This window comes from Strigops habroptila, chromosome 2, assembly GCF_004027225.2.
Source record: "Strigops habroptila isolate Jane chromosome 2, bStrHab1.2.pri, whole genome shotgun sequence".
NCBI classification, from domain to species: domain Eukaryota; kingdom Metazoa; phylum Chordata; class Aves; order Psittaciformes; family Psittacidae; genus Strigops; species Strigops habroptila.
The window spans coordinates 1445294-1460564 of record NC_044278.2 but is presented as its reverse complement, the minus strand read 5'-3'; the positions used below and the strand labels follow the sequence as shown (position 1 = coordinate 1460564).

The 15271-nt window shown below is 38.2% G+C and overlaps 1 protein-coding gene across 11 annotated transcripts in view; it reads left to right on the top strand.

Moving 5' to 3' along the window:
• The window catches only part of ROBO1 (roundabout guidance receptor 1), a 709821-nt gene extending 703072 nt beyond the window's left edge, over positions 1 to 6749 (top strand). For all 11 annotated transcript variants that reach the window (XM_030471685.2, XM_030471686.2, XM_030471690.2 and 8 more), the window contains 3 exons: positions 2830 to 3138; positions 4445 to 4644; positions 5226 to 6749. In XM_030471685.2, the coding sequence (XP_030327545.1) occupies positions 2830 to 3138; positions 4445 to 4644; positions 5226 to 5240 (524 nt within the window). In that variant the 3' untranslated portion in view covers positions 5241 to 6749. The remainder of the gene's footprint in view (positions 1 to 2829; positions 3139 to 4444; positions 4645 to 5225) is intronic.
• Positions 6750 to 15271: the final 8522 nt, after the last annotated feature.

Genomic DNA, 15271 nt, shown 5'->3' with positions numbered 1-15271 from the left:
GGAGACAGATTGAATCTGGATTTTCTCTGTGATCTGAGCTGTTAAAATAAATACCACAGAGTGTAATAGTGTTGACCTCTGGAAAGTTTGGGGTTTTTTTCCCCTCTGTGAAGGATTCTTCTCAGCGAGGAGTACTGTTTTATAATGAAGATTTTTATAGTTTCCCTGCAGGTTGCAAAAATGTTCTCAAAAGAGAATATCACTTTTCTTTAGTTATTACTGTACCACAGAGCTACTGCCGTTTTATGAAACTTTTTATATCAAGGCATCTTTCCTTTCCATAGTCAAGATTTAACACCACTTTGTTCATTGTCCTGTGTAGCTGGGTAGGATTCTTGAATAAAGTAATTTATTCCAAGTTGTATTTTATAGGCTACAGCAAAGATGCTGTTCCTTGCCTTTGGTATTCAGCCAGTGCATTGCTGTGCCACAACTGTTGGAGACTGGCTTCAAGGGTGACTGAAAAGGCTAATGTTAAGTACCTGCACTCCCTTTACATCAGCAGGCTCAACAGAAGGGCTGTTCAGTGCTCGGATAATTTAATAGAGACAGAGAGTGAGGAATGTGAGACACAAGATACTGCATCAACAGCTGTGGTTCCAGAAGCCTACACTTCTGAGTTTGAGTGCCTTCAACCACTTGTGATTCAGTATGTCCTTTTCTGAGAGAAGACATGTTGTGAGAAAGATGTTTTCCTAAGAAAGCAAAATGTTTGAATCTCCAAAGTCTAATGCAGAGTTTATCTTATTTTTAAAATCTCGACCAAGTTCTATAATTACTAAAAGTATTCTGCAAAAGGTGGCAACCATCACCATCTCCATTTCGCACGCCATAAATACAATTATATTTTGATTCAGCCATTTATTATATCTAAGCTTCCAGCTAATTTACATTAATGCCTTCTCAAGTTTTGGAAATGACAGTGCTTTTTCTTAAAAGATATCTGCAAACGGTAAGTGTTCAATAGATATTTAAAATTAAGTCTCAGTATTCAGTTGTTTAGCTACTCTCCAAAACTGATGTTCCCCAAACTCCCCAGACTCTGAAAAACAAAATAACCTACAGAAATTGCAGGGAATACAGGGCCACTTGTCCAACCTGCTTTTAGCTAAGAGGAACACAAAGAAAGAAGTTCCTCTGTTCCTTGTAAAATAGATTTGATTTCTTATGCATGGCATACCATAGAACAAGAAGTTTTCTTGACTGCTTGATTGAGTTCTTTGTGTTTTGGTTTGGGGTTTTTTTTCTCATTTTTTTGTGTTTTTCACCAAGCCAGTGGAGTTAATGCAGCAATAAGGATGCTACAGATCTCATTAACCTGAAGTATGTCCAACCTCAGGTTATGTACTTTATAACATTTTTCTTCCTCATCATCCCAGTCCGGACAACTGGTGAAATTTCCAGTCTAATTTAAAACAGGTCAATGGCAATTCCAAGTTATGTCAGCAGTTTAATATGGGGGATGGTGCCTAGTAAACTTGCGTAAAGCACTGAATTCCTCATTGCTACACCTTCCTAAAGGGCTAGATCAAGCCAGTTCTGCTTTGTGTCACTGGAAAACCTCTTGAAAATGTCTGGCATCTGCCATATCTGAATTTATACATATATGTTAGATGCTATTTTTTTCTTATTCAAGAGTTTTACCTTTATTCTTGGCCCAATTTAGCTAATTTTCAGTCAAAGTGTTCTCTTGAATAGAGTGTGAATTAGCTGTATATGTAGTGATGCTGTTGGAAAAACACAGCTGCTCCAAGATTTTTGTGGAAGTAGAAAGAATGAATGCACACTATTAAAAAATGCTGAAGTTACATTTTTAATAGTGCTATTTGGGGTTTTTTTAGCAATCTCATTTGAGAATATTAACTTCAGAAGCATCTTTCACATCTCACTTTTTTTAACCTGTTTTTCTCTTATGTGCATGTGATTTCTTCCTACATCTTTGTTATGAACCACTTTTGTATTGTTGCTTCCTTGTTTGACTTCGACATTTTTTCCCTTAACATTTTATATTCCACAGAGTACTGTTGTATCCTGATGAACAGTTTACACTTTCTAGTTTTAATAGAGGAGTAGAAAAATACAACTATGTAAAACATATGCGGGCCTTATAAATACTATTTAAAAATACACAGTATTTTAGAACCCTTTAAGCTATGCTAATTTAAGCAGACAAACTCAAAGTCTTGTTTGTCCATTTTGTTGTTCTAGTGTGGGCTTTTATATATCTCATACCCCCAGACACCAAGGATATGTATGTCAGATTAACCTAGTATTTTGCAAGAAGAATGCAATAATTAATATAGTTTATCCTTACATGTATCAGCAGTGTATCTGATACACATTCTCACATATGAGCCAACTTGCTTTAATACTCAGTACACTGAGCAAATATAGCACAAGCTGTGGTGGTGTTGAATGAGTTAGCAAAAATGATAAATACCAGCAAAGATATGTTAATGTTGTTAACTCTGTGTTGATATTCATAACTGATATATTAATATCCAGGTGCCTAAAGTTTATTACAGCTTTTTGTAATTTTTTTTCTTTTTTTTTTTTTTTTTGGTAATTTTTCTGGGATTTTTAAGAAAATACTGTGGTTTGAAAAGGCAGCGAAAGGTGTTTACTTTGCATTTTTAAAGCTCAAGCTGTGGAAACATACCCCTCAGATGTTGTAACAGCAACATAATACTTCTAGGGGTGGAGAGAGAAGGGCAAAGGGAGGGTTGAAAGTAAATAAGGCATCAGTTTCTTCAGTTCAAGTCAATATTATTTCTTAATTTCACTAGTGCATGATATCATCATAACTGTTTTTCTTTCTCAACTTTGTAGACTTGCCACCCCCTCCTGTGCCACCTCCAGCTATAAAGTCACCAACCGCCCAGTCCAAATCACAGCTGGAGGTGCGGCCGGTCATGCTGCCAAAACTTGCTTCTATAGAAGCAAGGACAGACAGATCTGCAGAAAGGAAAGGAGCGAGCTACAAGGGGAGGGACGGGGTGGATGGGAGACAGCATTCAGATGTGCGAACAAATTCAGGAGAGCGGAGAGAATCGCAGGAACAGCAGAACGACGGAAAACTGCGAGGAAATAAAGCACCAAAACGAGAAGGCACACCAGCAAAAACTCATCTTCTTCAAGGTTATTTTGTGTGCTCTGGGTTTAGTGAAGTATTGGGTGTTGATCACAGGGAACAGGCCAGCATTTTTTAGGTCACTCACACCGCTGGTTCACACCACTGGTGTGAGTGAAGTTAGGCCTGCTGAATGGTCACCGTGTCTTGTAATTATACAGTGCTAGTATAGGTCACATCATTGCACGTTCTCATTAGGGTAAAATGGAAATAAAAGCCTATGAAAAACACAGATTCTCTATCTTGCTTTCCTTATACCCATCATGTATTAAAGTTAACACTGAGGAAGCCCAAACAAAAATATTCCTCAAGAGCTATAAGGATCAGTGTCCTTGTCCCTACCATGCATTTATAGTGTAGTTATATTTAATCTATCTACTTATAATCTAATGTATAAGGGAACTGAGCGAAGTTCAAATAGTAGATCTGTAAGTCAAATATTTAAGATTTTCTGTCAAAGAGTTGGCACATGGCCCATTTCTGTGTATCTATGAAGGAGAAAAGGGCCAGAATGATACCTGATCCTGTTTAAAAAATAAAAAAGCCATAGTAGTAATGCATTAGTTATAAATATTAGCTGACATGGCGTTATATGAATCAGACCTGATCGGTGTAATCTCTTGCATATGGAAGTTGTTAAGATTACTAATTAATGGAACGTAATTAGTGGAATTTGCCAAGTGTTAACTAAGACTTTCAACCCAGAATCATACAAATGCCTGGTCCTTTCTTCCTGCCGGTATCCGGGGTCAGTGTCAGGGGTGATTGAGTAGTAAGTTAGTTAAATGGGCACATTAGTAAGAGGTTGGTTACAGTGGATTGCTGTAAGAAAAGTTATTAGAAGGTTAACTTAGAGAATGGTGCTGAAATTTTAAAACATGCCCACTAATTTTTTTTCAGACTCAGTCTGAGAAATGCATGGTCTGTTATTTAGATGGAATGAGCTCCTTGTGAGTATCATCCACATATTGTCATTTCCTCCTACTCAGTCATAACAAAATATACTACAAGGGGTGGGTTTTTTCTTAATTTTCCTGTAGAACATAGAGCAGGGATCATAAATTGAAATGAAGTGGACAGTAATCATGAATTAGTTTTTCTGTGGTGAATGTTGCCACGTTAATACTATAAATTTCCTCGGGAAAGCTTCTGTAATGCTGTTACGGAAACAGTGTATTTCATATTCCTGTCAGGCATCGCTTTAAACCTACTGAGGATCATAAAAAGTAAAATAAATCAAATGCATGCGGAAATTTTAGGATCACAGTATCTCTAGGCTTGCAAACATAACAATTTATGTATTTTATTATACAGAGGACATCCTGCCATATTCTAGACCAACGTTTCCAACATCAAATAATCCTAGAGATCCCAGCTCCTCCAGCTCGATGTCATCAAGAGGATCAGGAGGCAGACAGAGGGCAGATCAAGCAAATATAGCCCGAAGGAATGTTGCAGAAATGCAAGTACTGGGAACATATGAACAAGGAGAAGAGGAAGAAGAGGAGATGGAGGTAAATGCAGTTGTACTACTGAAGATTACTAGAATAAGGCTGTTTTCTGCACTTAGATGCCAAGAAAAAACACTTGAACCAGCAATATTTCTCTTCAGAAAAATTAGTATATTTATCTATTAATGTTATGCCCAGTCCAAGAAAAGAAACTTTTAAGTATATGTCAAAACTAGAAAGTAGTATGTAGATGACTGTTACCACGCTAAAACCTATGGAACAGAACTTGCAGAAATGCAATATTTAAATGAACACTTTACATTATCCAGATTTTCGAAAGTGAAAATAAAGAACTAGATCATCTAAGAACACCTTGACCCTGCCTTTTGCATTTTTTGACAGTTAATCATTTTATTAGATATTAAGGCATAAACTTATTTCTCCCTTTTTTTTCTGCCTACTGATACTAATTCAGTTTAAATCCTGATTGTAGAAAGGGTGTCCAACATGCAGTCACACTGCTGGATGTAATTAAAAGTAGTAATTATTACATAAAAGTAACAAATCTCTAAGAAGTATGTGAAACAAATTTTAAATAATAAAATCTAATGTATTTGTTTATGTCCTTTTGTTTTTTAATACAGGAAACAGAAAGCTGAAGACAACGACATGTACTGTTACAGGCTTTTAAAATCTAATCAGAAAAAAAAAAATCACTTAAGATGCCTCAAGTCTGATGATGTTTGACGCCAGAAATAATGTTCAGTGCAATCAGAGTGTACAATTTTTCATTTTTCTTCATGCCATCAAAATACTAGTTTTTATTTTACTCTTTCTTTGTAAACCCTCCTTATTAGGAACGGCCCTTGCCTATTCCGTAACACTTAAGTGCATCACCTTCGCTGCCCGAGAAGGCAGGTAAGCTGCTCTTCGTGGTACTTGGGCCAGCTGCTGCTTCAGGATTAGAACAGAAGGGGATTCCAGAGTCTGGGATCCCAAGGTTTCTCCCCAGCAAGGCAGTGCTTAGTACACTGCTGGTACACCAGTGAGCCAATCGATAACATTGCAAGTAATATAGCATTGATTAAAAAGATCCCCAAAGTGAACATCATGCTGAACATTCTTTTATTCTAGGGGTTTTGCTGTGGTCTGCAGTGAGTGCAAACGGTATCTTGCAATTGCAATACAGACTGTGTGTCTTGTTCTCTGCCAGTCTCTTGCTAACCTTTTGCAGATGATACAGTTTTACAAATGCAAGTAAAATTAATTTGGGATGAGGTGGCTCTTAATGTAAATATGTACTCATTTTAAATCCCCTGTGGTACTTTGATTTGTCTTTCCATTTTCATCATTAAGTACATTCTTATTAAAAATGTCCTTTGGGATAGGCAAGAGGTAAACCAATGTGATTGCTATTTGCCTAATCACGGCATGAGCAAGTTTATCTGAAACTTTGTCTAACTTTCAGCTTCAACCATGCTTAGAAAATAAGCAAGAAAATCAACGGACATTTTTAATAACGATTGGGTAATATCATTAACTGTTACTGGCCCAAATCTCAGACCTCTACTTGTGTCAATTCACCTTAAAGAAGAAGTGCCACTTAAAGAAGTTTTCTTTGATCTTGGCGATTAAGTTTTTTTGTAATGCACTGCTTATCTTTTTTTTTTTTTTTTTTTTTTTGGTTTTAAAAGCACAATCACTAAACTTTGTTTGTAAAACCATTGTAACTATTAACCTTTTCTTTTGTCTTATTGAAATGTTAAGCATTTGTTTGGGGTATTTTTCCTTTTTTTTTGTGTGTTAATGCTCTATGTTTGTATTTGGAATATTTGAATGATGACAGATGGTAAAGTAACAAAAGTAAATGTGGGCCATAATCAAAACACTTCTCACTTTTCCTGGACTTACAGAAAATTACCAATTTTGCCATGGCCTCTCTCAACATTGGGTTATCATTAAAGCTGAAATAGAGGCATTAGTTGCATTGAATTTGCCAAATGATGTCCTCTGTCTGTAGATTTTCTGATCTTTTTTGTAATGATAAAATTTCTTTGTCATTGGTGCTAATGGGAAAATGTGTGTTTGTTATTGAGAGCTATCAGGACTAGCCCCAATGGAAAAAAAAAAAAAAAAAGGAAAAAAAAAAAAGTGTTTTGGTGTTTACCGAGGACTGAAATTTTTCATTTAGCTAATTTTTAAAAAAAGGTTCCATAGAAAGGGTGTGCAGTACTAAAGGAACAATCCATGTGATTAATGTTTTCATTATGTTCATGTAAGAAACCTCATATTTTAGCCATAATTTTGCATACTGAGGATCCAATAATCAGAAAAGTAATTTTTGTCACATTATTTATTAAAAATGTTCTCAAATACATTCTTTCTTGTGTAGTTCCTTGTGTTCCCTAAAATGTAATTTTAGGGCCAACTCTGATCTTGTTTCTGTCGATAAGACTTGGAATCTCTTCCCACTGAAATCACGCAGTTACAATAGCCTGGGCAAAGTGGGAGAGCTGGATGCAGTCTAAAATTTTACATAATTACAATTGATTGCCTCAAAGATCTGATTTCTGGGCACTTCATGAACTGCAATAACGAAAATGTCTCTTAGCCTGCCAATTTCCAGAGAGAGCTGGTGAAAATCTGTACCAACAAAAGCATTCACCTCAGGGGACAGATACATGTGTTACAAAGCAAATGAGATGCAAGTAAGTGAAGGGAATGAATGTTATGAGTCATATGTTTGTCGAGACCTGCACGAAAGGCAAGTTTTCTTACCTGCCTGTGGCCCTCCTGTGCTGTAGCCAAGCGGAGTCCTGCTTTGGATGATGATCAAGTAGGTGATGGTCCTTTTTCTGCTCTTGCATTTTCATAAGTCTGTACTCTTACTGATCACCCCGCTCTTGCCCTTCCTTACCATACCCCCACCACCCCAGTTAAACACAACAAAAAACCACATTCCATAAAAAGTCCCACTGTACCTTTTATTCAACAAAACATTTTTGTTATCTTTCTTACTGTGATACTTCTTTCTCAAGAGCTTTAAACAGTGAAGAGCTAGATCCTAAGGTGCTGCAGCACCCACTGCCTTGCCACGGAAGGTTGCTAGAGCCTTGACACCCTTAATGGGGGTGTAAGCCTCAAGTATAATTCTTTTCAGAGTTGTAGCTGTAAAGCAGGTGTTATGATTAAGTAGAATAAGTTAAATGTGCAGCAGTAGTGTGTAGACCTCTAGATATAACAGATAAGTTACATCTGTCCAAAAACTGGTGCTGCACGCTTGAAATAACAAGTACTCACTTCATTCTTTACTGGCACGGTGAGATACTGGAAACCACACATCGCATCCCCAGCTGATATCCATGTCTGTCTGCATAGCTTCACTAAAAGTCAGACTCCTGCTGAAGTTCTGACCTCAAACAGTGGTAAGTGGGAAATCTTGCCTAAAATGAGGTCTTTACAAAGAGTGATTGTGAATGTGTTTAATGGTTGATGGTGTTCCCTAAGTTGTGTGGATTTTTTTGTGATTGCATTCACTTGTGATTAGCAATATCTTGAGACAGTAGATTGCAGAGTTGTCATGGAGTTCTTGCACCCACACTGGGTCCTCGGTGCATTGTGGTCTTACCAAAAACACTGTAATGAAGATAAAGTATATCACAGCTTGGTCTTAAAATTAGAACTCCTGTTAATCAGTATGGATACACACTTGATTTGGTCTTTGGCGTTCAGGTACAATAAAACTAGGTCATTTACACATTCCTGCTCTACCCAAAGAACTGCTCAGTGATTGGAAAGCCAACAAAACAGAAGAAAGTAACATTCAGAGGTTTTGATTATGTTGTATACCTGAAGAAAGCAAGTTTTGTGCTAGAAAATCCACAGCATTTGTGTGCTGAATTAATATAAAGGATGTAGAAGTTTGATTTTTTTCTTGTAGTGTGTGGAATCCTGTATGAGTTACTGTTAAATCTGACTTTATTCAAGTAAAATAGTATTTGTTAAGATACTGTGAAAGAAGTATAAAAAAATCTGAATCGTATAATTTTAGAAAATGCCTTACACATGTTTTAGCATTATATATCAGTTTATTTTCTAATGAGTGCTCATTTTGAAGCATAAATGACAAAGTAGTTTTATTTTAGGGTAATACAAATTATCTTTGGTCTGTATTTGCAAAAATTGTGTAGGAGTAGGTTAGCTGTAACTGCTCATGAAATCTAAGTGTGTCATTTGCTTCAACTCCCGCAAATACATTTAAAATGTATATAACCTTACTTCCTGTGTCCCAGAAGCAGCTCTTTGTTAAAATACCAACCTAGTTAATTTATTGCCTTAGTTGACCTGTGAATTTTACACATGTTGCTTTCTACTTTAGTTTCCATAATCTATTCTCTTCCTTGAATAAACTTAAAGAAGAGAGAACTTCCATGGGAAAAATGTGGGATCTGCCTGATGTAACATCTATTCTGCAGAATGCTTTTTCAAAAGCTCATCTCCAACGTCTGTACTTAAAACTCCTAAAAGATTTTTTATTGTCAGCAGCATGGTCATCAGTTAAAAATTGAAAGTACTATATGCCTTAAGTGAAGTTTTCAAATTAATTAAAGGCTCTACTTACACATGGAGAAAATGTTTTTATACATTGGTTTTGCCTGTGTTACAAATGAAAATTCTTTGCAAAAGAAAGGCCTACTGCTTATGTATAAGAGAAGCATTATCCCATGTTTAGTGTGTACACGAGAAGATACTAGTATCTGTAAATACAGATTTTCATGTGTATACAGCTTTGTTTTTGCTGAGATTAAGGTTGGGAACTGAGTCTGTTCCAAGCACTCGGCTGGAAGACAAACATGTTTATGGATGTTTGAACATGTTCGAGGTTTGTCCACGCATAAGGAACTCCAGGTGTTGCCGTGGACATTATCCTCACTGGACATGACTTTCAACATGGTTGCACTCAAATAGTTGTGGTCAACGGCTTGCTCTTCAGGTGGAGACTGGTGATGAGTGGCATTCCTCAGGGGTTGGTATTGGGACTGGCGCTGTTCAACATCTTTGTCTATGACATGGACAGTGGGATCAAGTGCGCCCTCAGCAAGTTTGCAGACACCAAGCTGTGTGGTGTGGTTGACACGCTGGAGGGAAGGGCTGCCATCCAGAGGGACCTTGACAGGCTCGAGAGGTAGGTCTGTGTGATCCTCATGAAGTTCAGCAAGGCCAAGTGCCAAGTCGTGCCCCGGAGTCAGGGCAGTCCCAAGCACAAATACAGGCTGTGCAGAGGCTGGATTGAGAGCAACCCTGAGGAGAAGGACTTGGGGATGTTGGTTGATGAGAACCTCGCCATGAGTCTGCAGTGTGCACTTGCAGGCCAGAAAGCCAGCATGAAAAGAAGTGTGGACAGCAGGTTGAGGGAGGTGATTCTGCCCCTCTACTCTGCTCTCGTGAGACCTCACCTGCAGTACTGCGTTCAGCTCTTCGGCCTCCAACACAAGAGGGATGTGGACCTGCTTGAGGGAGTCCAGAGGAGGCCACAAAGATGATCAGAGGACTGGAGCAACTCTGCTCTGGAGACAGGCTAAGAAAGCTGGGTTTGTTCAGCCTGGAGAAGAGAAGGCTCCAGGGAGACCTTAAAGCAGTGCCTAAAGACCTTCCAGTGCCTAAAGGGGGCCTACAAGAATTCTGGAGAGGGACTTTTTACAAGGGCATGTAGAGATAGGCAAGGGGGAATGGCTTTAAGCTAAAGAGGATAGCATTAAAGTAGACATGAGGAAGAAATTTTTCACTAAGAGGGTAGTGAGGTGCTGGCACAGGTTTCCCTGGCAGTGTTCAAGGCCAGGTTGGACAGGGCTTTGAGGAACCTGGTCTAGTGGAAGGTGTCCTTGACCATGGCAGGGGGATTGTAACTAGATGATCTTTAAGGTCTGTTCCAACCCAAACCTTTCTCTGATTCTATCTTCATTTCATATTGAACTGACAGAAAATTTCAGAACCTAAATCACAAGATGAATGTTTAACATTGACAACAACTGTGGATCTCAGTGTGAACTCTTTACCTCAGTTTGGTTTTCTTTTTTTTTTCATTGTAGATGATGATTTTTCTGTTGCCTATAAATACATTCTTCACAAAAGCCATTTCACTGTTGTGCTGTCTATGATAGTGAAACATTTGAACATTAGGAACATTATTTCTTTAACTATTCCTTTCTTTTTATCAAGCCACTGAATTGTGGATCACAGAAACAGTCAAAGGTTTGAGATGACACCATGGAAATCAGGATCCCTTAATATTTTATGTCCATATTGAGGATGGGAAAAAAAATCCATCCTATTCAGAAAGAGGGAAAGGAATTGTTGAAACTGGAATCCAGTCTCTGTGAAACCAGTAAATCGGGAAGGCAGACTGGAGAAGAGGAATCAAGGAATACAAAGAGAAAAAAAAACTTGAGGCACTGAGGAACCCAAGTCTTGTTGAAGCTAATGGCAGAATTCCTGTTGAATCGAACTGTCCTGGAAGTGAATTACCTCCTTACAGACTGGCAAACAATAGCCATCACAGTGCAATGAACACTCAGAGAAGAGTGAAATCCTTTCTGCATGCTTGTTTTGTTCTGTGTCCTTGCTAAATACAGACCAAATGGGCTAATTTTAAGCTACCAGAAGAGTGGGGTTTTAATTCACCATGGCATTCAGCTTTCTTGTTGCATAAGATGACGAGGATGGGGGCCTACTCAGCTCTCGTCTCTGTATCTGGCATAAAGCCAATTGCTTTTCAGATGTTCTTCTGGAGCATGACAAAGCCATAATGATAAAAATTGTGTTTATTGAATTTTTTGTCAGGCCTTAGATATTTTTAGCAAGAGCAACATTAGGAGATGTACAATAAAACTACTTAGTATTGACTTTTATTCTGTGGCTTCACACCAGTCTTAAAGCCCAGATGCAGATCAAAGTCAGCAGCAAGGGATAACAGTAAAGGAGCCCTTGTAGGGTTTGATGCATAGAAGGACAAAAGGAAAACAAAGAAAAGGAAAAAAAAAAACCCAACAACCAAATAACAAAACCCTCCCTCTCTTTCAGCAAATGGTAACTCATAGGGTATTCCTAAAGCATTTGGATAGCATGAAAATAATGGCTAAGAACCTTTATTTCTGCGATGTTAATTGTCACAGAATCAGAGATTTCATTATATTCCTGAACAAAATGTTTACAATAGAAATTTCATTCTACTGAGCCAAGTGCAGAGCAGTTTCTCATACCTTGTAAAAGCCCCAAAAAAAGCAGAGCTGAGAACTAGGTGGTCCTGCCACAATCGTCTCAGTGGCCTGTCAAATCTGCACCCCACTGATCACTCACCTTATTAATACAAATTAAAATGGAAACAAAATTTTAGTTTCCATAGCCATCATTAACAGATATTACAAAGGTGGCAGCATTTGATGTCTTACCTTAAAATTCAAAAGCCATCATAATCCTCAAGTCTTCATTTCTTGGATGCTGGTACATGAAGGATGCTGGTACCTAATATAATTGTACGGATAGTATAACAATGGAAGGTGCTAATGGAATCTGGTCTTACAGGAAGCAGAGTCTATTTAGGCAGATGTAAACAATACATGAGTGCTAAATGGCTTTATATATATACATACGCATATATACATATATCTTCTGTTCCTTGAGCTATTCTCATTCCTATGTGACCCATTTGGGAGGGGCATGGATATTATTATGCTTTGCTACTGCAAGTTAACTTCTTGGGAAGGACTTCACAGGAGTCACCATCAGTTTGATGTGTGCAAGGTGTAAAGGAAAAAACATACATTTGTTCATCGATCTAAAATTCTCTTCTATGCTTGCGTTCTGACATTCTTTTCACTTGCATTTTACCTTTTTTCCTGCAAAACCTGTTTCAGAGAGTGTACAGGATGAAGATTGACTGTCTAGTTTGCTAAAGCCCTCTGTTAAGCATGTCTGTGCTTTTGGTGAGTATTTTGCAAATGCTTCTCTTCAGGGAGAATTTTTGATTTGCCCAGTAAAACTCTGCACAGCGCTATAAAAGCAAAAACGTACCTTCATGGGGAACCTAATCCTTGAGAACCTGCTTTGGCTGGCTTTAATAAAGGCAGGCAGTAAATCTAGGGTGCACAGTACCAACACTCTGTCCTGCTTATGTAGCTGTTCACAGTATTACGATTTCTCATGTAGGCACCCTCACCACATTCCTGTGAGGCAGGTGGTGTTTTTTTCCCAGCTATACAAAATACAAGCTGAAACTTATATTCTCAGAGCACTTCTGAGAATTAATCTAAATCACAGAAAGACTAGCCCAGTGCCGATGTTCAGTTTCTGAAGCCTTGCAGTTTTCCTATGTTCCACATTAACAAATGCCACAAATACAAGCTCAGCTCTGGCAATGCAGCACCTCATACAGTTTTTCTTACATCCCATACAGTTCTTGTTTATATCCACCTGTGCTTACGTACCTCTCCCCTACCTTTCACAGGACTTTGTCCACTGTGCTCCAAGGAGGAAGTTAGATGGGGCAGCAACATAAGGCTAGATGTAAGGCAACGAAGGATGAAGATGTTGTTTCCAAAATATTAGAATCATAGAATCATAGAATAGTTTGGGTTGGGAGGGACCTTCAAAGGTCATCCAGTCCAACCCCCTGCAGTGAGCAGGGACATCTTCATCTAGATCAGGTTGCCCAGAACCACATCCAGCCTGGCCAGGAATATCTCCAGGGATGGCGCATCCATCACCTCTCTGATCTGCCTGTGCCAGTGTTTTACCACCTGCAGTGTAAAAAATTACTTCCTCACATGGCTCAGAGCATGAAAGAAATCAGGGTGTCAAACACAAAACTATTTGGTCCTCCTGACACTCCAATCTGTGATGAGCTGATGAGTGCACAAGTGCTTGGAAAGGTGTTGGTCAGAAATGTTACATGTCCTGGAGCAAAAATTCAAAGTGGAGGTGAATAGGGTGGTTGAAAATGTGCTTTAATGGTATTTTGTGGTATTTTGGGGTTGTGGGGTTTTTGCCCTGGAAGAAGAAGAGGTAAGCACTGCTGTGTTCCTACTTGATTGTGTATGAAAGCTTAGGAAAACAAATAACAGGTGATATTTCCTATGGAGATTACCATTTTTGGCTACCACCATAACCATCATATAGCTTTCAAATGAGAAATCTCAGCTACATCCATTTTTTACCCACCTAAGAGATTAATAAGTCTGTGCCAACAAAATACCAGCCAGGATGTCTGAGCCCTATTTTAAAATGTCAGAAAAAACCTTGAAAGGATATTCTCACTAAAATAGCAAATGGGAGCTTAACTGTATTTCCTGCAGTAGGAAGGTGCTACAGACACTCAGCTTTTGTAGGAGATATGCCTCAGAACAGTCTGAATCCCTGTGGCAGTTAGAATTAAGATACAGTGGGATTAATTTAATGTCTGGCAAGCACTCTGAATATGAACGTTTCTGTATAAGCCATAAGTAGTAACAGCGCTTCTGTCAGTTTGCTTTGCAATCACAGTCAGGATGCTTTCTCAATAGCTTTTGGAGAGCTTTTATTTAGTTAGTTAACCAGTCCACTGAAGTGCAATAAGTCTATACTACAAAAAGGAAAACAAAAAATAGATTTTATATGGATCTGGGGTTTTGTTCCATGCTCACTGCTTGTAGGCTTGCTTTCTTGGATGCATGCACACTGTCACTACGTTTTGACATCATGCCCACACTGGGGAAATGCAGATTCCAAATGCCAAGAAAACACATATGTAGTAATTTCAGTTGCTTTATACTTCTTCTTGAGGGGAAACAACGGAGGATGTTAGTCCAGCTAACAATAGGAACATTTTGCTACTATCAGTGATATACTGAAAAAGTTGCTAGCAAAGTGAATGAGTTAATAAATTCATCAAGTTTTAATGAAATTAATTCAAATATTGCCATCAATTTATAGAAAGAATCAAAGGAAAACTGGGAGGAAAAATATAAATGGTACCTTCCTGAAGTATTTGCTAGTTGCAATACTTCAACAATCAGAATCAAACAGTTCTTCATTGATTCTGATTGTTGTCACCAAACCAATTTTGTGTTAGTATGTTAAAAATTTTCCTAGAAATACTGAAACTAATGTTGAAAAACGTTTCTATTAAGTGGTTAGGAATCTCATTCAACACATCCAGAGAAGCCTTGTGTGGCAGCATGCTGATTTGTGAAGAACATCAAAGAAAAATTCTGAATATTTCTTCAGGCGTTATAATAGGCAGCAAAGTGTCTCTATCACTATTCATTTCCTTACCACTTGCTTAGAAATTTCAGTGTTCTACCAACCTTAGATCATCATTCTTGTAGTTGAGTAAGCTATAGCAGGATTTCTTTTTTCCTCACTGTTAATCCTCAAGTAGCAGAAATCTAAATTTTAAACCATGTTAAATTTCCAGATAATCATCAAAGCTGCCATAACATCACCTAGATTATGGCCTCTCAAACCAGTAGAATGCTGCTTCCAGCCCATCTCCATTTGTCTTGTCAGTTCATGTGGTTGGCTCCTCTAGACAAGGGCTCTCTCTCTTACTGTGTATATATGTGTGCCGTGCTGCAGGATGGTCAAGGCTAGCGTTGCTGCTGTAATGTAAATAATAGAATATAATTAGTATTAAAGTGTAAGGCCTAATGATATT